The sequence below is a fragment of the Microcaecilia unicolor genome, chromosome 3 (genome assembly GCF_901765095.1).
Source record: "Microcaecilia unicolor chromosome 3, aMicUni1.1, whole genome shotgun sequence".
NCBI lineage: Eukaryota > Metazoa > Chordata > Amphibia > Gymnophiona > Siphonopidae > Microcaecilia > Microcaecilia unicolor.
This window is the reverse complement of record NC_044033.1, coordinates 64,210,902-64,235,764: the sequence shown is the minus strand read 5'-3', so window position 1 is coordinate 64,235,764 and position 24,863 is coordinate 64,210,902. Positions and strand designations below refer to the sequence as shown.

Genomic DNA, 24,863 nt, shown 5'->3' with positions numbered 1-24,863 from the left:
TAATAGACATAAAATGGACAGCCACGCCATGGTCCGATCCCTACAGTGCAAACCTTTCCCTCCACTGGAGAACAAAAAAGACACAACAAAAACAAGAAAAACAAACCTATACTACGAGAGGCAAAATAGACCCAATAACATTCTGGCAACAATTTTACACCGACGAATGGACAACACCTACAGACTCGCCCCAATATCTCCAAGAATGGGAAAATAGATGCAGAACAGTACTAGACAATATAGCTCCACTTCAAACCAGAACCTCACATAGAAAAAACTCATACCGTGGTTTAATGAAGAATTGAAAGAACTAAAAACACAAGTCAGAAGACTAGAAAGAGCATGGAGCAAGAAAAAAGACGAACACACACTCAAAGACTGGAAACAACTACAAAGAAAATACAAATACACTATCAGACAAACTAAAAGAACGTATTATAAAACCAAAATAGGACCAAACTACAAGGATACACACAAACTCTTTTCACTAGTAAATAATCTCCTAAATACCACAACGGTTACAACCAACAACACAGACACCCCGTCAGCAACCAACCTTGCGAAATACTTCAACGAAAAAATCACAAAGCTCCTACTCATGATACCTACCGATATAACGGATTACACAAACATCCTCGAATGTTTAGACCCAAAACCCGGGGAACACCCAGCAGATCGATTATGGACCAACTTCGACACGCTCTCATCAAACAAAATCTCACTGGATCGGAAAATACGCCAAATCGCAATGCAAATTAGACATTTGCCCTACTAGTCTAATAAGATCTGCAACCAAACAATTCAAAACAGACCTCACAAATCACGTAAACCACAGGCTTCAAAATGGGCTCTTTCCCACGGAGAAAGGAAACATCCTACTTACTCCGCTGCCAAAAGATGCTAAGAAAAGCACAATGGACCTAACCAACTATCACCCAGTAGCATATATTCCAGTCATAACCAAACTTATGGAAGGCATAGTGACGAAACAACTTACTGAATACCTAAATAAACACTCAATTCTGCACGAGTCTCAATCAGGATTTCAAACCACAGCACTGAAACGGTCCTAGTGTCCGCAATGAACTGATTCAAACAAGCAATTGCAACCGGTAACAACATACTCCTCCTGCAATTCGACATGTCCAGTGCCTTTGTCATGGTTAATCATGGGATACTATTACATATACTAGAATACTTCAGAGTAGGAGGCACAGTTCTCAAATGGTTCAAAGGATTCCTGACCACAAGATCTTACCAAGTAACTACGAACGCGGACAGATCACCCCCATGGATACCTGAATGTGGAGTTCCCCAAGGATCCCCCCTCTCGCCATCCTTATTTAACTTAATGATGATACCATTAGCCAAACTTCTAGCCAATCAAAACCTCAACCCCTACATATATGCAGATGATGTCACAATTTATATCCCGTTCAAACATGATCTAAATGAAATCACCAGCGAAATCAACCAAAGCCTCCAAATCATGCACAACTGGGCGGATGCATTCCAACTAAAACTTAACGCAGAAAAAACACAATGTCTTGTACTCACCTCACAACACAACACAAAAAACTTCTCCACAATAATCACACCATATTGCTCTCTCCCTGTCTCACAAAACTTGAAAATTCTTGGAGTTACCATTGATCGAAACCTCACTCTCGACACCCACATGAAGAATATGACAAAAAAGATGTTCCACGCCATGTGGAAACTCAAACGAGTAAAACCCTTCTTCCCGAGATACATCTTCTGCACACTGGTACAGTCATTGGTAATAAGCTATCTGGATTACTGCAACGCACTGTACGCTGGCTGCAAAAAACAGACTATCAAAAAAACTCCAAACAGCCCAGAATACTGCTGCTAGACTCATATTTGGAAAAACTAAATATGAAAGTGCAAAACCACTAAGTGAGAAACTTCACTGGCTCCCACTGAAGGAACGCATTGCGTTCAAGATCTGCACGATTGTACACAAAATCATTCACGCAGACGCCCCAATCTACATGCTAAACCTCGTGGACCTACCTCCCAGAAATGCCACAAGATCATCTCGCAAATTTCTCAATCTGCACTTCCCCAGCTGTAAAGGACTAAAATACAAGCTGATGCATGCCACTACCTTCTCATACACGAGCACGCAGCAATGGAACACACTACCTACAGACCTGAAAACAATCGACGAAATAACTAATTTTCGCAAATCTCTGAAGACATATTTCTTCAACAAGGCCTACAAAGAGAACATATAACCTCATTAATCCACTTCACCAACCCACCCAGCATTGAAAGTCCACCTTCTATACTCCACCCCTAATCACTTCCTTCTTTCTTCCCTTACTTAATCTCTGCACATCACTTATTGTATCTGAAATCCTGGAATGTCAATGTCATAACAAAACTATGTAAGCCACATTGAGCCTGCAAATAGGTGGGAAAATGTGGGATACAAATGCAATAAAATAAATAAATAAATGCCTTCAAACATGCTGTGGTTACACCTCTCCTGAAGAAGCCTTCACTTGACCCTACCTGTCCTTCCAACTATCGACCCATCCCCCTACTCCCCTTTCTTTCCAAGTTCACCGCCACTGTCTTGACTTTCTTTCATCTCAAGCTGTTCTTGACCCACTCCAATCTGGCTTTCGCCCTCTTCATTCAACTGAAACTGCACTCACTAAAGTTTCCAACGACCTGTTCCTAGCCAAATCCAAAGATCTCTATTCTATCCTCATCCTTCTCAATCCATCCGCCGCTTTTGACACTGTTGATCACAACATATTCCTTGATACACTGTCTTCACTTGGTTTCCAGGGCTCTGTTCTTTCCTGGTTCTTCTCCTACCTCTCGCTTCACACCTTTAGTGTACACTGTGGTGGATCCTCTTCCACGTCTATTCCTCTACCAATCGGTGTACCTCAGGGTTCTGTTCTCGGTCCTCTCCTATTCTCCATCTACACTTCTTCCCTTGGTTCTCTGATATCATCCCATGGCTACCAATACCATCTCTATGCTGACGACTCCCAGATCTACCTCTCTACCCCCGAAATCTCAACTAGCATCCAGACCAATGTTTCAGCCTGCCTATCTGATATCGCTGCCTGGATGTCTCAACATCATCTGAAACTTAACATGGCCAAAACCGAGCTTCTCATCTTTCCCCCTAAACCTACCTCTCCTCTCCCTCCTTTCTCTATTTCTGTGGATGGTACCCTCATTCTCCCTGTCTCATCAGCTCGTAACCTTGGGGTCATCTTCGACTTCTCTCTCTCCTTCACTGCTCACATTCAGCAGATTGCCAAAACCTGTCGTTTCTTTCTCTATAGCATCAGCAAAATCCGTTCCTTCATCTCTGAACACTCAACTAGAACCCTTATCCACTCTCTTATCACCTCTCGCCTTGATTATTGCAACCTGATTCTCACCAGCCTCCCACTTAGCCATCTCTCTCCTCTTCAATCAGTCCAAGACTCTGCTGCGCGACTTTTTTTCCGCCAAAGTCGCTATGCTCACATTAGCCCTCTCTTTAAGTCACATCACTGGCTCCCTATCCGTTTCCGCATTCAATTCAAACTTCTCTTATTGACCTTTAAGTGCATTCACTCTGCCGCTCCCCAGTACTTCTTAACTGTTGTCTCTCCCTACGCCCCCACCCCCCTTCGGGTACTCTGTTCTGTTGATAAATCTCTCTTATCTGTCCCCTTCTCCTCTACTGCTAATTCCAGACGCCATTCCTTTTATCTTGCTGCACTTCACTCCTGGAATAGACTTCCCGAGCCTGTACGTCTAGCCCCGTCTTTGGTCGTTTTCAAGTCCAGACTAAAAGCCCACCTCTTTGCCACTGCTTTTGACGCCTAACCCTGTCCTTTTATCCCCACCTCTTTATTCCCTTGCCTCTTAGTTGTTCTGTCTGTTTACCTGTCTTATTTAGATTGCAAGCTCTTTGAGCAGAGATTGTCGTTTTGTGTATGGTGTACAGCGCTGTGTATGCCTTGTAGCGCTAAAGAAGTGATAAGTAGTAGTAGTAGCCAGATATATCAGCTCATAACCCGCGAAACAAAATGTTGCAAACATGTATTTTAAAGTCGTCTATAAGCAAGTACAGTGCACTCCATTTAAGTGCACGTTGGATAAGTGCATGTTGTGTTTAACTGCATGCCGTACTTCGGTTCCATTTTTGGCGCCATCAGTTTCTATGGGGACAAACTTCGTTTTAGCGCACCGCTGATAAGTGCAAGATTCACTTATATGCATGGTTTAAGATCGCTCCTCTGCAGGAAAGACTCCGCATAAGCATGTGCACGGAATATGGAAGCCGATTGGCGCATGACAACCAACGAGATTTCAAATTTACCACCCCTTTAACTGCCACAGGCAGAATAAGCAAAAGAATGTTGTTAGTGTGTACACTGGAGTCGTCGTCGCGCAACTGTAAGACTTTAACACTGGCTGAACGAATAGAAGTTCTTAAAAAATTAGAAAACAAACAGTCAAGCATCTATTGCTGAAGAATATGGTGTCAATCCCAATCAAATTTCACGTATCTTGAAGCGGAAAAACCAGCTTCTGGACGATTGGCAAAACAATACAAATCCATGTGGAGAGGGACGAAGTAGATGTAGCTGTTGCAAACGCGTCAGATGAACAGGCTATTGACATCCCAGCCTGTGTTACTGAAGAGGAGTTTCATCACTACGTAGCTATTGATTACGATCTACAAACTGCTGACGGAAACACTGATGTCCAGATATGTGCATAAACGCAGGCAACGGCTGATGATGAAGCAGTTGATGAAATGAGCAGCGAGGCACATGCTGATGAAATTCAACAACCTCCTGTCACTTTTGCAAGAGCGCTGGAGAGTCTCAACACCATGCGGGCCTTTCTGGAGGCCACTGGATGTCAGTGCTATGACAGTTTTTACCGTCTGGCAGACGTAGTCTATGGAACTCACAGGCAGAAAAGTATACAGAGGACTATGACTGATTACTTCAAGTAAGCCTAACATCAGTTAACGGAGACTTTATACTATATGTATAATAAACAGTACTGTACATATGTTTTTTGTTTGTTTGTTTATTTGTTTTTCTTACATTTGTACCCCGCGCTTTCCCACTCATAGCAGGTTCAATGCGGCTTACATATTATATACAGGTACTTATTTGTACCTGGGGCAATGAAGGGTTAAGTGACTTGCCCAGAGTCACAAGGAGCTGCCTGTGCTTTCAGTGGGAATCGAACCCAGTTCCCCAAGACCAAAGTCCACCACTCTAACCACTAGGCCACTCCTCCACTTATCAGATGTCAAGCTTCTTTGTGTCACAACGGTTAAGTTAACGCTCCAGTTAACTGCATGTATTTCTTTGGTCCCAGACCCTTGCACTTAAGCGAATTGCACTGTAGTTGCAAAATATTTGTGAAGTATAGATTCATCCTCATCACTCGCGTAAATATCCACATTGAATTTACTCAGCATCGTAGTTATTGGAGTAAACTCATTGCAACGTATCCCTCTGCGCCTCATGTAGCTGTGAGTATGCAACAAGGCTTCCAGAGTGCCTTGTCGCTTCCTGTTTCTCAGTTCTGTCTTAATGAAGTTCATCTGCTAAAACGTTCTTTCAACAGCTGCATTACTGAAAGGTTATACATAGCACAAACTGCACCAGCTGAAGGAAATCATGATCAGCTGAAGCATCCGTGTGTTTTGCTATGGTCACCCAAAACTGCTCTATGTCATTATCACTAAAGTTTGGCCATGACAACTTGCTGATTGACATCCACTGTTGCTCCACGTTAGAGACCTGCATGGGAAGAGGGTTTGCGGAATCCCTTCCAGGTTTGTGGGACTCCTGCAGGAATGGAAGCAGGTATTTTTATTTTTAATTTTAGGGGCAGGGGTGAGGTCAGGGGGAGAGAGGGAGTCCACTAGACTTCCAGGGATTTTTGGGTTTTGGAGAGTCATGGAGGGAGCAATGCATAAAGGACTCGGGGGTTGGGGTCCGTGGGTTTTCCCATTTTTTTTCTTTTTTTTAAATATCTCTGTTTTTGTCAGTGTGTGAGCCAGTCGCCGCCTACCCACTGACAGGAACAGGGACATTTTGCAGTGAAATGCCATGATTTTAATGTGGCAGTAATTTGTATGCTCAATGAATACTGCGTCCCATGGGCAATTTCTGTGCAGTGACTCTATTGTTCAGCTTTGTGCATCAACCCCAGAATGAGTTAGTATAGAAAAACTCATCTACCTTCCAAGGATGTATTAACAAATATATTAGATATAAGATGCATAACATACTTCCTCCAAGGTAAAAGCAATACATAAGCCCCCAGAGCTGTAGCACATGTGGTTACCCAGGCCTCTTAACTACCCCCTTCCTACTGTTTAATTTGTGTATGTGCCTCCTAGGATAATAGTTCCACAGTTTGATGTAGTCTGTCATATTTCTGCATGCAGTTTACAGGTCTAGTTGGTACTTCATCCATTATCTGACTGAACTTTTGCAAATCTCTGAAGACATACTTCTTTAACAAGGCCTACATCGAGAACCAATAGCTTCACTGATCCACTTTCTCAACCCAACCAGCTATGAAAATCCACTTCTACAATCACCCGCCTAATCACTTCCTCTTTCTTATTCTTCTATCACCTTCTCCCACTACTCCATCCAGAGTTACACCTAATCACACTGACCACCCTTCAACATCTTCAGTCCTTCTGTGACTGTTCTCTTGTGCTTGACTGCTTAAATATTTTAAATTTAAATGCTTTACTTTTTGTCTATTAGATTGTAAGCTCTTTGAGCAGGGACTGTCTTTCTTCTGTGTTTGTACAGCGCTGCGTACACTTTGTAGCGCTCTAGAAATGTTAAATAGTAGTAATAGTAGTAGTAGTACTTAATCTCTGCACACTACTAACTGTATCAGATATTCTGGAATGACAATGTCATAACAAAACAATGTAAGCCACATTGAGCCTGCAAATAGGTGGGATAATGTGGGATACAAATGCAATAAATAAATAAACTCTTGTCCAGAGACAGTTTTCAAAATGCAGCCATTATAGTAGGCTTAAATTAAACAGTGTTTGGATTAAGGATATTGTGAACAGGATCATCTGGTATTTTTCAGCAGCTATTGACATGGATGGGCCATTTTGATTAAGGGGGTGATTTAGTCCCCAGAATTGACTAAAATGTATGGGGCTTCATTTAGATCATGCTTTGAGTATAGATAGGCAGATTGCAGGAAGAACATTTGCCATGCTAAGACTTATTTGGTAAATGTGTCTGTTGAGCAGGACTCAGTGAAGAAGGTTGTCCTTTTTCTGATGATTTCCTAGATTGATTGTTAGGGCTTCCAAAATATTGTTGCCAGCCTTGTTAGTGTGAAATCATGCAGAAAAGATTGACATCCTTGTTGAAAGAGCTTCATTGTCAGCTAGTACAGGAAAGAATTTAATTCTTCATGTTTGTATCTTGAGAGCAAATAGATATTTAAAAGAATGATTGAGTTGGTATCAACCCGCAAGGGATCATAGGTCAAAAAGTGTTTATTGTCAATGGACCTAACTAAATAAAAAAAAAACTGAACAAAATATTAATAACAAAAAGGAGCAATTAGAACTTATCTTCTAATTGGCTTTCCTTTAGTCCCTCTAGACTGACACAGATGGATTTTGCACTCCGACCAGCAGATGGAGACTGAGAACAAACTGAGCTTCGTGAGCCTATAAGTGGGCTGTGCAGTCCTCAGGAAACCAGTCTACACCTAGCAAAGCAGATTACCCACAGGACTAAACAACAAAGAGAAAACACTCCTGACCACCTGCAAGAAGGCAGGTACGAGACTGAATCCCAACACTCCCCTGTGTCCAATTTTTTTTTTTTTACAGTCCCGAAAAAGAACTGACAAAACACTTCATGAGAACACCAGCTACAAAAAAATGAAAACGACGAAATTACCATCGCTCTGTGCCGGTCTGGAGGGACTAAAGGAAAGCCAATTAGCAGGTAAGATCTAATTGCTCCTTCCATACCATCCCTCTAGACCGGCACAGATGGGAAGTACCTGAGCAGTGACTGTCATGAGTAGGACCCACAGAACACTGCTGTCAGCACCCTGGATCCAAACCACGCATCCTGATGAGCAAACACATCGAGGTGGTAGTGGCGCATAAAGGAGTGAAGAAAAGACCAGGATGCAGCCTTACAAATTTCCATCGGAGAAACCAATGAATGCTCCACCCACAAAGCCGCCAAAGCTCGCGTAGAATGGGCCTTTAAGAAGAAGGGAAAAGGCTGCTTTCGAAGTAAATAGGCAGAGTCCACCGCCTCCCTCACCCAACAGGCAATAGTGACCTTGGACGCCACCTCATCCTTTCATGACGCCCCCAACAACACGAACAGATGATCCAAATGGTGAAGCTCATGAGTCACCCTCAAATTGTGACAGAGGGCCCTGCGGACATCCAAAGAGTGCCAACACTTCTGCTCCTCCGAGCCAGACCTGTCCCCCAAGATGGGCAGGGAAACCTGCCGATTGTCATGAAACAGAGAAACCACCTTAGGCAGAAAGGAAGGAACCATCTGGAGAACACTGTCTCCCGAAAAAACTGGAGGAAGGGTTCCCTGCAGGACAGAGCCTGCAACCCAATGCCACAAGAAGCACTGTCTTCAACATCAAATCCTTCAGTGTACAGGACCCCAAGTGCTCAAACAGCGGCTCTACAAGGGCGGACAATACCAGGTTAAGATCCCAAGGCAGAACAGGCCTATGAACCGGAGGACGAATAAGATGCATGCCCCAAAAGAAATGAATCACATCAGGAGGGGACTCCAAAGGACACCCCTGAATCAGACCCCAAAAGCAGGCCACAGCCACCAGCTGCACCCTCAAGGATGGCAAAATGAGGCCTTTATCTAGGCCAGCCCGTAAGAAATCAAGAATCTGGGGAACTGCAGCTGCACAATGGAACGGTTTCCACACCAGTCCTCAAACATGCACCAGACACGAATATAAGCGAGAAAAGTCGAACGCTTCTTCGAACAAAACATAGTTGCAACCACTGGACATAAAACCCTTTCTTCAACAAATGCGCCCTCTCAAGATCCAATTCGTAAGCGAGAACCGAGCTGGATCTGACTTGAGCACCGGACCCTGAGGCAGAAGATCCATCACCGGTGGAAATCGAAAAGGCTCCACTGTGAGAAGCCGAATGATGTCTCCGTACCTTGGCCTGCTTGGCCAATCCAGCGCCACCAAAACCACCTGACCGGCATGACACTGAATTCAAAGCAGAACTCTGCCTATCAAGGGCCAAGGGGGTAACACATAAAGCAAGCCGTCGCTGGGCCAAGGCTGTACCAGCGCATTGAGCCCCTCCGCCTGACCGTCCTGCCAGCTAAAGAAGCGAGGAACCCTGAGTATTGACGGTGGACATTGTGAGGTCCATTACCGGGAGGCCCCAGCAGTCCACTATCTGAGACAAGGCCTCTGGACTGAGCTTCCAGGTCCAGGATGATATCAACTGGGAAAGTCCACTTGTATGTTGTCACCTCAGCAACATGAACTGCAGAGAGACCTACAGGATGAACTTTTGCCCATATGAGGACAAGACGATTCCGCTGCCACAGATCGGCTCTTCGTGCCTCCTTGATGATTGGCGTAGGCGACTTCTGTGGCGGTGTTGGACATAACTTGCGCTGCCACTCTGACCAGAAGAGGTTGAAAGGCTAGGATGGCCAGCTGGATCGTTCTCAGTTCCAACACATTTATTGACAAACTCACCTGTAGAGGAGACCACTCCCCTTAAGCCACTCTTCCCAAACAATATGCCCCCCAGCCGGATAGGCTGGCGTCTGTCGTCGCCACAGTCCACTGCGGGGAAGCCAGACTCATGCCTCCTGAGAGATGACGCGACACCATCCACCAATGTAGACTGCATCTCACCAGGCCACTTAGCAGGAGGCAGTGTTCCAGGGATTGCGACTGGGGAGAGCATTAGGATAGAAGTGCCCACTGCAAGGGCCACATGTGAGCCCTGGCCCACTGTACCACCTCCAACGACGCTGCCATGGAGCCCAGCACTTAGAAGTAGTCTTTGGCCCTCGGGCACTGGAAGTCCAAAAAATACTAGACCTGCAACTGGAGTTTGTGAATCCTGGCCTCCAGGAAAAGAACTCTGCCCGTACTGGTATCAAAATTAATTCCCAATTATTCCAAGGTCTGGGATGGCTGAAGATAACTCTTGTCCAGATTGACTACTCAGCCCAAGGAGTGGAGCATGTGCACCACCCGGACTGTAGCTCGCACACTCTCCTGATAAGACTTCGCTCAGATGAGCTAATTGTCCAGATACGGATCCATCAAAATGCCCTCTTTGCGCAGAGCAGCTGCCACTACTACCATCACTTTGGAAAAGGTACAGGTAGCCATTGCCAGACCAAAGGTGAGTGCACAAAACTGATAATGCCTGTCTAAAACGGCGAAGCAAAGGAAATTCTGATAAGCCGGGTGAATAGGGATATGAAGGTACGCCTCCGTCAGATCCAAAGATGACAGGAACTCCCCGGGCTGCACCACTAAAGTAACTGAGCGTGAGGTTTCCCTGCAAAAGGAAAGGACCCGAAGAGCAGGATCCCTTTGGGATCCAGAATAGGCCGGTAGGAACCCTCTTTCTTGGGGACCACAAAATAGATGGAATAACAGCTTGTGCCCTGTTCCCTCTTGGGAATGGGAATTGCCATCTTTAAGGCCACCAGCCAATACAGGGTCTGCCGAACCGCCTGTACTTTCTAAGGGACCCTGCAAGGAGACACCACGAAGGCATCTGACAAGGGAAGGGTGAACTCCAGCGCATTGCCGACGTGAACCACCTTGAGCACCCACAGATTTGAGGTAATCCAGGTCCACTCCTGATGGAATTCTCTCAGCCTTGCCCTTACACGAATCAAGGACTGGACTCCGACACCTTTATTGTGCAGGTCTACCGGAGCCAGCCGCAGAAGGTCCGAAATGACTGCACTCTCTGAAAGAAACTGCTATGCTGAGGACCACCTCCTCTACACGGCCTATATAGCTACTTGCCTCCCTAAACCTAGATTCCCCGGATGTGCCTTCGCCCCACTGGACAGGTATTACTGTTGATAGTTTGACTGCGAAGGCCGGTGCAAGGATATTGAGTGCCCTAAGCAAATCAACCATGCATTTCATGCCCATCCTCAGAAGCAATCCTACCTTGGACCTTCCTTCCCACCTCTGACCCCCAGGAACATTACACACACACACTCACTCTCTCTCTCCCCCACTCCCCCCCTAAAGGTACTGCAGGCAAGCAGAGCCCCTTTCCTCCTTAATGTATACCGCTCGTCTCCAGCTGCCTGCCTGTAGAGTGCCTCATGGCCTTTCTGTCAATGCACAATCCACTGGGCCTTTACTTGCTGCACTGCCTGCTTCAGCCCACTGCATTGTTGGGAGGTGAGGTCATTGGGACAGGACTGAAGTCCTGCACAGCAGTATACACATTACTGCAGGCCAACAACATGTCAGCGATGATATCAGCATGCGATTCCTTTGTTCCAACCCCCCCCCCCCCCCCCCTTTGCTGCATGACACAGGGAAAGTGGATGGAACTCCAAACAGGCCAGCAAAGATTTTCCTGCTACTTTTTAATTGTTGCATGACCTTCAGCTCTGTTTGGAGCTCAGATAAAAGGACTGATGGGAGGACTCCAGTGCTGCTGCCGCCAAAACCGTGGTGCGCTAGGTGGCAGCCTAATTGCCTAGTGCGTTTGGTAGCCCTGGTAACTACCCTTTTTTTTCCCCCTGGCTTTTTAATGAGCAGCAGAATGATGTTGAGCCACGGTGAGTGAGGTTTGTTGGTAGCCACTGTTAACAGGAAGTGATTCAGCATATGTCAATATTGTATAACTGTTCTTATTGCTTATTGATCTAAAGCAAAAGCTAAATAATTTGGGAGAGAGGGTTGGAGAGAGAGGGAATTGGTGTATTAATGGATGCCTTTTTTGTGAGAGAATTGGTTGCCAACCTGTGCTAATGAACCTATTCTCTCTTTATAGCCACAGCATTGAGCATGTCATCAAACTGGTAGAGCAGCATGGCAGTGATGTGTGGTGGGAGCTGTCTCTTGAGGAACTTCTGCCAAGAACGGTATTAAAACAGGTAACTTTTCAAAGAAAATACATATTTAAAATAGCATATAGTAGACCAGACTTGAAAAATAGTCAGTATTGTAGAAAGAATTTTAGCATAAGTGCTGCTTGTTACTGATACATGAACTTAGGAGGAAAGAAGGGACAGTTGTCCTAGAGAGGAGAATTTAAATAGGGAAATATTGGAGGGTGTACCTTAAACCTGGCATGGATTATAAACTCATATTCTTGATCTTTGGATAGAAGGCTTATACATACAGCGTTTGATATGGATATTTGAGAAAGGAATAAAGATCAAATTCATATTTGGCACCCAAGTAGGTCTTTTCATATAAAAGAAAAAAATACCAGAGAGAAAGGCAAGCATAGAACATTGACCATTAATCCAGATGCTCTGTGTGGAGAGCTGAGTTTGTAGCATTAATCAGTATCATTTAGGTCCAGAGGTTTCTAGGTCATCTAACCTTGACAGGGCACTTTTTTGGTAATGTGGCTTGTAATGAAGAGAGAGGTGTTGATGGTCATTGCAAGAGGTCCCCTTTGATCTAAATGAAACCAGCACTTCACCCCAATAACAAGAAGCTCAGTGGGGACAGTGCTGTACAGGTGTATTATATTGTTTATAACAAATTTGACTCTGATGGGGGCAGAATTTTTTTGTGACAGTTTGCTGATGCATGTCAGGATCTCTGAATTCAGTGATTTACACTGTAGCCCTTGATAGAACTATAAAAGGGTAGGCCTGACTAGAAATTTGGGGCAGTCTGACAGTTCTGATGTCCAGTATGGCCAAAATATCTTCCTGATTTGTGCATTAGGTAGAAAATAGGTTTGATGGTCCACCAGCTTCAAGAGACAGCTGCTGTACTTATCTTACTAGTACCTAAGACAGTTTATAGTGTTTCCTCATCCCCCTCTTTAATTCAAGATGGCCATTATGTCAGCATCAGAGTTCCTGCTGCTAAGTTCCAAAAACCAAACAAGGCATGCTATTTTCAGATCAGTTTTTATTTGTTTTTAATTCGTCTTCAGCCAGCTGCACAGTTTCACTTAATTAGAAATTAGGGTCATTGAAGCATTCATTTCCTACTAAGTAAGCCTATCAATATTTTAATATGTAACAATCAGTACATTTCTTCTAGAGCAGCCCATGCCAGTGTCTGCTGATTGGTATTTTCTTACTGAAGAAATGCAGCATGTTGCTGATACCCATGAATCTTATGAAACAAAATGGATTTTCCTTGTTGATTTTGGTAGAAAATTTTTTTTGTCTTGCTTTCCATTAGGCCAGCAGAAACGCTGATGCAATACACTACACACAAGGGCAGGATATCTTGGATATCTGGTTTGATAGTGGAACATCTTGGGCTTATGTGCTGGAAGGTATGAATTTACGATAAAATAATTTTCTGTAAGAAAAGAATTCAGATTATGCAACTTGTATTTAAAGTTTTAAAATAATCTCTCTGCATAGATATCTGTAAAAATATTGTAGCTGTATTATTTGATGGCTCTTTATCACATTAGATGTTAATCGGTCTGTGTAAGGTTACTTGTTTAAAGTTGGTAAGTAGTGTTACGTTAGTGATCTGAAAGTGTTCCCCCTCCCCTCTTGATTTCCTTGTCACACCGAATGGTTTCTGATCTTGAAACAAAATGTATTATTAGACAAAGGGAACATGAGTAAACCTATAATACAGTTATTAAATTATTACTGTATTTAAGGAACAAAGTTACCCAATGCCCATATAACCCATGTGAAAAAGTAGCTCCCCCCTAAACTTAATAACTGGTTGCACCACCTTAAGCAGCAAGAATTGCAACCAAACGCTGTTTCTAATTTGATATCGGTCTTTTACATGGCCCATTCTTCTTTGAAGAACTGCTTGGATTCAGACACATTCATAGATTTTCATGCATGGATTGCTCATTTTAGGTCATCCACAGCATCTCGTGGATTCAAGTCAGGACTGTGACTAGGCCAGTCCAAAACTTTAATTTTGTTTCTTCTCAGCCTTTCAGATATAGACGTGCTTTTGTGTTTTGTATCATTGTTGTGCTGTACAACCCAATTATGCTTCAGCTCACAGACAGATGACCGAACATTCTTAAGAATTTGTTTGGTACAGTGCAGCATTTATGGATCCTTCAATAAGTACACCAGTATTTAGTCATGAAGAAGTAGAAGCTGTGCAGAGTGCCAGATTCTATTCTGGCCACCATGGATGGACCATGTCAGCCTGTATCTGCTAACATTTGTTATGTTACTATGATAAGACAGCTTGGGATGGGCTGAAGAGGGTTTCAATGCCAACTCTGTTGTTTGGAATGTAAGGACAGTGCTGGGCGGACTTCTATGGTCTATGTACCAGAAATAAGACTAGGACCAAGTATTTTATATCATCATAAGAACATAAGAATAGCCATACTGGTTCATACCAATGGTCCATCTAGCCCAGTATACTGCTTCCAACAGTGGCCAATCCAGGTCACAAGTACCTATCAGAAACCCAATTACTAGTAACATTCCATGCTACTAATCCCAAGGCAAGCAGTGGCTTCCCCCATGTTCAACTCAATAACAGACTATGGACTTTTCCTCCAGGAACTTGTTCAAATCTTTTTTTACACCCAGATAATCTAACCTCTGTTACCACATCCTCTGACAGCGAGTTCCAGAACTTAACTATTCTGTGAGTGAAAAAATATTTCCTCCTATTTGTTTTAAAAGTATTTCCATGTAATTTCATTGAGTGTCTCCTGGTCTTTGTACTTTTTGAAAGAGTGAAAAATCGATTCACTTTTACCCATTCTACACCACTCAGGATTTTATAGACCTCAGTCATATTCCCCCTCAGCCATCTGTTTTCCAAGCTAAAGAGCTGTAACCTCTTTAGCCTTTCCTCATATGGGAGGAGTTCCATTCCCTTTATCATTTTGGTTGCTCTTCTGCGAACCTTTTCTAATTCCGCTGTGTCTTTTTTGAGATACAGTGACCAGAACTGATCATAATGCTTAAGGTGAGGTTGCACCATGAAGCGATACAGAGGGATTATAATATTCTTGGTCTTATTTTTTTTTATCTCTTTCCTAATAATTCCTAGCATCCTGTTTGCTTTTTTGGCCGCTTTCACACACTAAGCAGAAGATTTCAGCATATTGTCTACAATGACATCTAGATCTTTTTCTTGTTGGTTTAATCATGAATTGATAATGAGTGTGACTTGGGCAGACTGGATGGCTCATTCAGGTCTTTATCTGTCGTCATCATCTACTATGTTTCTATGACATATATCAGTCTGGAATGGGTTACAAAAAAATGTCTAGAGTTCTGGGCCTCCACCGAACCATAGTGAGAGTCATTTTTTTCCAAATGGAGAAGACTTGGAACATTGGTGAATCTTCCCAGGAGTGGTCAGCCTGTCAAAATTACTTCCAGGGTGCAGCAACAACATATCCAGGAAGTCGCAAAACATCTTAGAACATTCAAAGAACTGCTGGCCTCTCTAGCCCCAGCTAAGGTCAGCGTTCATGACACCACAATAAGAGACCGGGCAAAAATGGGATTTATAAGAGAGCAGCATGGTGGAAACTGCTGCTACCCAAGAGTAACATCTGTGCAAGTCTTGCGTTTGCAAAAATACACATGAATGATCCCCAAGCCTTTTTTGGATAATGCTCTATGGACAGACAAGTCAAAACTGGAATTCTTTGGACAATGCAGGTCCCATCTGGAGTAAGCAAACACAGCATTCCACACTAAGAACATCATATCAGCAAATGTGGTGGTGCTGTGAATACAGTCACAAAAAAGAGGGAAAACAGCATACAAAAGCAACCAAACAAACAGACAAAGTAAACACTGGGCCTTCAGGAATGAGAAAAATGCAGTCCTTCATTTATGATGAAAACCTGACACGGGCCGTGTTTCGGCGTACAAACGCCTGCATCAGGGGTCAAAGAGCTCTTCTAGGTCAGCTAATTAGCTAGTCGATAAAGATGATAAACAATCAGGTTATATTCCCCGATGTTTGAACAGCTCATAAATAGAACGCCTTCAGCCGCGGTTTATGCGGCTGAAGGCGTTCTATTTATGAGCTGTTCAAACATCGGGGAATATAACCTGATTGTTTATCATCTTTATCAACTAGCTAATTAGCTGACCCAGAAGAGCTCTTTGACCCCTGATGCAGGCGTTTGTATGCCAAAACACGACCCGTGTCGGGTTTTCATCATAAATAAAGGACTGCATTTTTCTCATTCCTGAAGGCCCAGTGTTTACTTTGTCTGTTTGTTTGGGTGCTGTGAATACAACATTATTTATTAATAAAAAAACATTGAAGAGGACCAAGATGGTGTCTGGAGCAGTGAGGCATTTTTTGAGCTCCTGAGTCTCCGAGATTTTGCCTGACGTATTGGAGTCTTTCCCCATGCTGGACATGGGGAAAAGAAAAGGGAAAACCCAAGGCTTTTTCCTCCTCTAGCCCTGGAGAAAATCCCATCTTGCGCCAGACTACTCGGGAGAGATCCGGAGTTCAAGTGCTGGAAGAGCCGGCACTCGCCTCGGTTGGATTTGTGGTTCTCTCGGCAGATCACAGTATAGAGGGAGTTTCACTTAGCCCTCCCTCCAGCGCAGCTCCCCCATAACCCAGAAGCAGTTTGGTGTTGGCTGAGGCACGGCGTTGTGAGACGCCCAAAATGAAGCTGCTCTCCCAAGCTGCAAGAGGAGGACCTGTCACTGCCTCAACCCCAGGAATTTTAACATCTGAGGGCATGCAGGCTGATCAGCCTTCTTTTTCCCTTAACCTGGGAGCTGCTTACAGTGGCATTGGAGGTTTTAAGAAACCGGCTGTGGTGACTATGGAGTCCTTGTGGGATGCAATTCAAGGCTTGAACTCTTCCCTTCTTCAGGTAACTAACTCCTTTAGGGGAGAGGTTTCTGACTTAAAACAATCATACCAGGTTATGTCTGGGAAAATGGATCATCAAATAACTAAAACTGATTAACTGGAAGTTGAAATTAAACAATTGCAGAGCTTTGTATCGACAGTCACCAGGGAGAGAGATATTCAAGCTAGAAAGCTTGAATATTTAGATAATTATGGAAGAAGGAATAATTTGAGACTCTTAAATTTTCCTAAATCGCCACAAATTCCTGCATTAGAAACGCTGAAAAGATATTTCTGTGAAATATTGGAAATTCCGGCTGAGGGTTTTCCACCCATAGTCAGAGCCCAATATATAACAGGTTTTTTGAGAACTTCATCCGCGAATCCTCAACCTGAATTAAATCTGACTGAATTTTTGGAGAGCTCTTTGGACTACTACTACTATTTAGCATTTTAGCATTTCTATAGCTCTACAAGGCGTACACAGCGCTGCACAAACATAGAAGAAAGACAGTCCCTGCTCAAAGAGCTTACAATCTAATAGACAAAAAATAAAGTAATCAAATCAATTAATGTGTACAGGAAGGAGGAGAGGAGGGTAGGTGGAGGCGAATGGTTACAAGTGGTTACAAGTCAAAAGCAATGTTAAAGAGGTGGGCTTTCAGTCTAGATTTAAAGGTGGCCAAGGATGGGGCAAGACGTAGGGGCTCAGGAAGTTTATTCCAGGCGTAGGGTGCAGCGAGACAGAAGGCTCAGGAAGTTTATTCCAGGCGTAGGGTGCAGCGAGACAGAAGGCACGAAGTCTGGAGTTTGCAGTAGTGGAGAAGGGAACAGATAAGAAGGATTTATCCATGGAGCGGAGTGCATGGGAAGGGGTGTAGGGAAGGACGAGTGTGGAGAGATACTGGGGAGCAGCAGAGTGAGTACATTTATAGGTTAGTAGAAGAAGTTTGAACAGGATGCGAAAACGATTGGGAACCAGTGAAGCGACTTGAGGAGAGGGGGTAGTATGAGTAAAGCGACCCTGGTGGAAGATAAGATGGGCAGCAGAGTTTTGAACCGATTGGAGAGGGGAGAGGTGACTAAGTGGGAGGCCAGCAAGAAGCAGATTGCAGTAGTCTAAACTAGAGATGACAAGGGTGTGGATGAGGGTTTGGGTAGAGTGCTCAGGAAAAAAAGGGGCAGATTTTACGGATGTTGTAAAGAAAGAAATGACAGGTCTTGGTGATCTGCTGGATATGAGCAGAGAAGGAGAGAGAAGAGTCAAAGATAACCCCAAGGTTTCGAGCTGAGGAGACAGGGAGAATGAGAGAGCCATCAACAGAAACAGAGTGGGGAGGTGGGTTTGGGGGGAAAAATGAGAAGCTCGGTTTTGGTCATGTTTAATTTCAGGTGGCGTTGAGACATCCAGAAAGCAGTGTCAGACAAGCACGCTGAAACTTTGGTTTGGATGCAAGGTGAGATATCAGGGGTAGAAAGGTAGATTTGGGAGTCATCAGCATAGAGATGGTAGGAAAAGCCATGGGATGAGATTAATGAACCAAGGGAAGAAGTGTAGATAGAAAAGAGGAGGGGACCAAGAACCAAGAAGTTATAACTGAACGAACTACCCTTCTAGTAACATTTGCTTTAGAGCCAGACAGAAACAATATATTTTGTTTATGTTTTCGTCATATGAATGCACTCTTTAGGATCTAAGGGTCAAGTTTTTCCCGATTTAGCCAGAGACGCACAAAAAAGAAGATGAGAATTCTTGGCTTTGAAACCGAGAGTCCTCACTTTGGGTGGATCTTTTGTATTAAAATTTGCTTACAGATGTTTGGTGGCTCTAAATTTGATTAATTATGTTTTCTTTGAACCAAAGAAATTGCAGGAATGTATTATTTCTAAGGAAGGTGAAAGAGATGTTTTCTTGAATATTCCCACCTGTTAATAATATGCTGTTTAAACTGGCAGCGAGTGTTTGTAGCTCTTTCCTGCCCCAATTTGACTTTTATGTACTCATTTCTTTATTTCCTTGTATCTTGGTCTAAAGTATTGTAGACTAAGTTTGAGGGTAATTTCTTTCCTTAATTTTAGGTTTAAATTTTTTTCTCTTATTCTGTTGCTGATATTGCTAAGCATTTATGTTGTTATATGAATGTAATATTAAAATCTATAAAAAAAAAAAAAAAAAGAACATTTCTCCTTTTTAAAAGCAATAGTATCAATGACTCTCCTAACTATCCTTATAAGCTTTTTAAAATCCTTTGTTGTCTTACTTCCTCTCCACTACAACCTGCATTTTCTTCTCTGGTTGCTACCCATACAGAATTTAGTTCTTTTTTTTAATTTCCAAATTAAATCTTCCTTTAGTAGTACATATACTCGCTCTCATCTTTTCCCTCCACTTCTTCTTCAGTGTGTAATCTCATGATTCTTCTCCTTTATTGGTTAATCCTGTTCCAGTTAGTACTTTATTGTCATTTTCACCTTTATCTGTTATAGGTTTAGAGAAATTGATCTGTTTTATGCACCCTTCCAGATCTCATACTGATGTGTCTCCAGCATGGGTTTTTAAAGCCTGTGCAGAGTTGCTGTCTCCGAGCTTGCTTGACTTAATTCTAGTTTGATTTCCTAGTGCTTGGAAAGGGTCTACTGTTCGCCCATTATTGAAAAAATCTTAATGCTTCAGAACTAACTAATTTTCATCCTATTGCTAATATTTCCTTTCTTGCAAAAGTCACAGAGAAAGCAGTACTAAACCAGGTTCTTAAGTTTAGGGAGTCTACTAATGTCTTTCACCCAATACAAACTGGTTTTAGAGAAGGTCGTAGTGACTTGTCTCCCTTCTTAATGATGTTTATTAATTTTTGGATTCTGGTAAGGATGTCTTGATTCAACTTGACCTTACATCAGCCTTTGACATAGAGGGGCATAATCGAACGGCGCCGGTGAAATCAATGGCCGCCCATCTTCGGGGCCGGTGCCGTAAGCGGGCGGAGCCAAGCATATTTTCGAAATACGCTTGGCGCCAGCCAAATCTCTCGCTGGGTTTAGAATAGGATCGCCGGCGGATCACCGGGTTTACATGAGATGGCCAGCTTCGTTTTCCAGCCACAATGGAAACCGGACCCGGCCATCTCAAACCCGGCGAAATGCAAGGCATTTGGCCGTGGGAGGAGCCAGCATTTGTAGTGCACTGGCCCCCCTGACATGCCAGGACACCAACTGGGCACCCTAGGGGGCACTTAAAAAATCTTAAAAAACAAAAAAACAAAATTAGCTTCCAGGTGCATAGCACCCTTCCCTTGAGTGCTAATCCCCCCAGAACCCACTGCCCACAAGTCTACACCATTACCATAGCCCTAAGGGGTGAAGGGGGGCACCTACATGTGGGTACAGTGGGTTTTGGGGTTTTTTGGAGGGCTCAACATTAACCACCACAAGTGTAACAGGTGGGGGGGGGGGGGGGATGGTCCTGTGTCCACCTGCCTGAAGTGCAGTGCACCCACTAAAAATTGCTCCAGGGACCTACCTACTGCTGTCAGGGAGCTGGGTATGACATTTGAGGCTGGCATACAGGTTGGCAAAAAATGTTTTAAATTTTTTTGTTGTGTTTGTGGGAGGGGGTTGGTGACCACTGGGGGAGTAAGGAAAGGTGATCCCCGCTTCCCTCCGGTGGTCATCTGGTCAGTTGGGGTTCTTTTTTGGGACTTGGTCCTAAAAATGCATGGACCAAGTCCAGCCGGCGAAATGCTTGTTCGAGACGGTCTTTTTTTTTTCATAATAAGGTGAAGCTGGCCATCTTGTAACCCCGCCCCCTTCCCCGCCTTCGCTACCCTACCAACACGCCCCCTTGAAGGTTGGCCGGCGCCACAACGAAAAAGCAATTGGGGCCGGCCAAAATCGGCTTTCAATAATACCGATTTGGCCGGGATTGAGAGATCGCCGGCGATCTCCCGATTTGTGTCGGAAGATCGCCAGCGACCCCTTTCGAAAATAAGCCTGATAGTGGACTATTTGATCCTTCTTTCTCGCATCAAAGAGACAGGTGTTTTAGGCATCTTGTTGAATTGGTTCAGATCTTATTTCTCAGATTGCACTTTTCCCTGTAGTTTATGGAGAAACATTCTGCATGCCAAGCAAAGAAGGGTGGAGCCAAAAAAAACCTCTCTCAGATGGTGTCCACAATAAAGTCTTTATTCAAATTGATAAAATTGAGTGACCCGACACGAGTCATGTTTCGGCCCTATCGGCCTGCATCAGGGGTTTAGGAATTTGTAAGACAGTATATATTCCTAGAATAGTTGGATTGCAACCAAACCACCTGCGAGTCCTCTCCTGGGACAGGTAATCATAATGGAGGGAAGAGAGTCCAAGTGATTCTGAAAGCGATTTTATTGACAGATTACAATGATAAATCTTTGATTGAGACACTGAAAATGCCTGCATTTCTCTAGTTTCAACTATACACATCCATTTTAAGTGACTCCTGAGGAAGGCTTGTGTGTGCAGAAACACGGCTCGTGTCGAGTCGTGGATGTTCAATGAAGCACAAGTTTTTACATCACTTGCTGTCCCCCCTTCCTTTCGTCGCTCTTGTTGTGACTTGTTTTGTCTCCTTCTCCTGCTGTATTTTGAAGTAGCTGTAAACTACACAATAGCTTCACAATAATGTCCCCATATAAAGAGTTACAGTAGTGTAAGGTAAGAGAACTGCCTGAGAAATGTTTCTAAAATTTTGATTACTAAGGGTTGATTGAATAACTCTTAATTGTTGAAGAAGAAAATTAAAATTTTTAACAAGAGTATTAATCTGGTCCTCCAGAGTAAGTTTCGATTCTAATATTATACCCAGAACCTTAGATTTATTCTCAATTTTTAAAGTCTCACCAGTGGTAAGCTGCAAATATTTCTGAGGTAAAGAATCAAAATCCCCAAACCACATAACATTGGTTTTCTGACTATTGAGCTTTAAAAAGATTTTATGGGCCCATGAATCGACCAAAAGAATATTCTTAATTAACATATCCCCCTTAATTAACATGTATAACGCCGGACAAAGAAGAAATATATCATTAGTATAAGACATAATTAGAATGCCAAGAGAAGTCAGTATGTCACCTAATGGTTTTATATAGACATTAAATAACAAAGGGGAAAGAGGTGACCACTGAGGGACTCCACAACTAGGCAACCAAAGTATAGAAACAACTCCATTCTTCCGAAACTTATATGATCTTTTCCTTAAAAATTCCTGAAACCATTTAATCACAGTACCATTAATGCTCAATTTTTTTTTTTTTTTTTACTCCGCGCTTTCCCACTCATGGCAGGCTCAATGCGGCTTAGGTACTTATTTGTACCTGGGGCAATGGAGGGTTAAGTGACTTGCCCAGAGTCACAAGGAGCTGCCTGTGCCTGCAGTGGGAATCGAACCCAGTTCCCCAGGACCAAAGTCCACCACTCTAACCACTAGGCCACTCCTCCACTAAACCTATAAGGCATCGAAGAGTGGTCTTTAGTATCAAAGGCTGCAGAGATATCAAACTGTAGGAGAACAGCCTGACCATTCCTACTCAAAATATTCTTGATCTCAGTGGTCGGAGTCAATAATGACTCTGTACTATATAGCGGGCGGAACCTATGTTGAGAAAAGTATAATAAATCAATAATAAAAATAAAGTCATGAGATTGATGATAAATTGTAAATTCTATCAGTTTGGCTAACCAAGGAATGGTTAGTTATCACCTATAGCCAGATCTGCAGTGGATGATTTAGGAATGGGAGTGAGGGTTATTTCAGAGATAGAATTAGGATAGCAACCCTCCTCCAAAGATAGTCTTACCAAATCTGCTAACCATAGCACTATATTCACAGGACATTGCAACAAATAAGGTGGACAATTATCTAAAATGCAGGACTTCTTTGAGAGCTTATTCACTAATTTAGAAACAACATTAAAGGAAATCTTTAAAAAAAATGGTCTCAAGATCTATCTCCAAGAAGATTATCCACCTCAACAGGTACCGCAAGACAGTGCTCAACCCAATCTTCAGTGCCCAAAATAATTTTTTTTATTTTGTACTTTTGTTTGAAAGAAATTAGCTGAGTTATCTGCTGATGGTTGTAAATTCAGAGGAATAGGAACAATAGTGTCTGTGCTAATTAACTTATTGAAATTTTGAATAATTCTTGAGAAGAATTATCAGATTTCAATATCTTTTGATCATAATATTCAACTTTTGCCAATGTTAGTGCAGTTTTATATTTCCTAAGATTAGCTGTCCAAAGCATATAATAGGAGTGATCTTTGGTCTTTCTCTACAGTCTTTCAGTTCTTCTACAGGCTCTCTTCAAGAAAGTCAAAAGACTCAAAATACCAAGGATATTGTATTGCCTAACCTTTTTTAGCTTTATCTCTGACGGATCTGATAACACTTTAGTTACTCCAAGATTCCAAATCTCCAACTTTGACTCATGACTGCCAGAATAACCATTCAAAAAATAATCCTGACTTTTCCCAGAAAATAGAAGGGTCAAACTGCGTACACCTAACATTAACAACCACATTCCTATTAGGTGATCTTAATGGTTGTGGTAATTTTAATTAAAAGTCTAAAAGAAAATGATCCATCCCAGTGGCGTAGCCACAGGTGGGCCTGGGTGGGCCAGGGCCCACCCACTTAAGGCTCAGGCCCACCCAACAGTAGCATACGTTTAACAGTAGCTGGTGGGGATCCTAAATTCGGTCAGCTGAAGACTTCCCCCTGATGTTAACGAAAACATTACTCTCCACGATACCGACACCTGCACATGCCTGCTGCAGACTGCCAGGGTGAAAAGAAGCATTTTCCTGCCAGCTGAGAGTTTTTTGTTTTTTTTTGGGGGGGGGGGGCGGGAAGAACACTTGGTGCCCACCCACTTCTTGCCTAGGCCCACCCAAAATCTGTTGTCTGGCTACGCCCCTGATCCATCCAGAGCACTGATTTCCAATCTAAATGATCCACAGGCACATGAGAGTGCATATCTGAGAGGTAACCTATAAAATCTAAAGCATGACCTTTAGAATGGGTAAGAACAAATTGAACTATCATTATGTTAATGAACTCATAAACTGTACAAATTGACTGGTGTTTTGAAATTCTGAAAAAGATATGCATAATGTGACATAACTTCAAACAAATTTCCTTAAGCTGCTGCCCATTTTCCTGGTGGTCTATGAATCAGTAATAATCCCAAAGAGTAGACATCTTCTGGATCAAACAGCTTGCAAACCATTAATTCTAAATTTGAGTCCATAAAACTATCTATCAGTGAAACAGAAAAAAAAAACTTTTGAAAATAATCGCTAACCCACCATCCCTCTGATCTAAATGTGGGCAACTTACTATCTTATAGCCCAAGGGGCAAATATTTGCCATATGTGGAGAGCTTGATTTGGGAATCCAGGTCTCGGCTACAAAAACTAAACCAACCTGTGAATCCTCAATCCAATCATGGATAACAAAAGATTTATTACAAATTGAACGTGCATTAAAATGAAAACCATTGAATTGGTAATATTTCATCAGAATCCTCAGAGAAAGAAAAATCCAAGATGGCGATTTGAAGCAGATGTACCTGCAGTCGCTCCTCTGAAAGTTCCAGCTCGGTTCCCTCAGAGTGCCTCTCACCCCGTTGTGTTCGATGGGCAAGCGGAGAGGGAAGGTTAGGGAGCTTCCTTCGACTCCCAGTACAGTTCCAGCAGTGAGACAGACGACACTGGATTCTTTTGGAGCCTCTGCAGTCCCCCTGAAGACTTCATCTCCTT

The 24,863-nt window shown here is 43.1% G+C and overlaps 1 protein-coding gene across 1 annotated transcript in view; it reads left to right on the top strand.

The window, feature by feature from the left end:
- IARS2 (isoleucyl-tRNA synthetase 2, mitochondrial) overlaps nucleotides 1-24,863 on the top strand; it is a 229,425-nt gene that overhangs the window by 130,967 nt on the left and 73,595 nt on the right. The window contains exons 13-14 of the mRNA XM_030196012.1: nucleotides 12,086-12,188; nucleotides 13,465-13,561. Coding sequence (XP_030051872.1) covers nucleotides 12,086-12,188; nucleotides 13,465-13,561 — 200 coding nt within the window. The remainder of the gene's footprint in view (nucleotides 1-12,085; nucleotides 12,189-13,464; nucleotides 13,562-24,863) is intronic.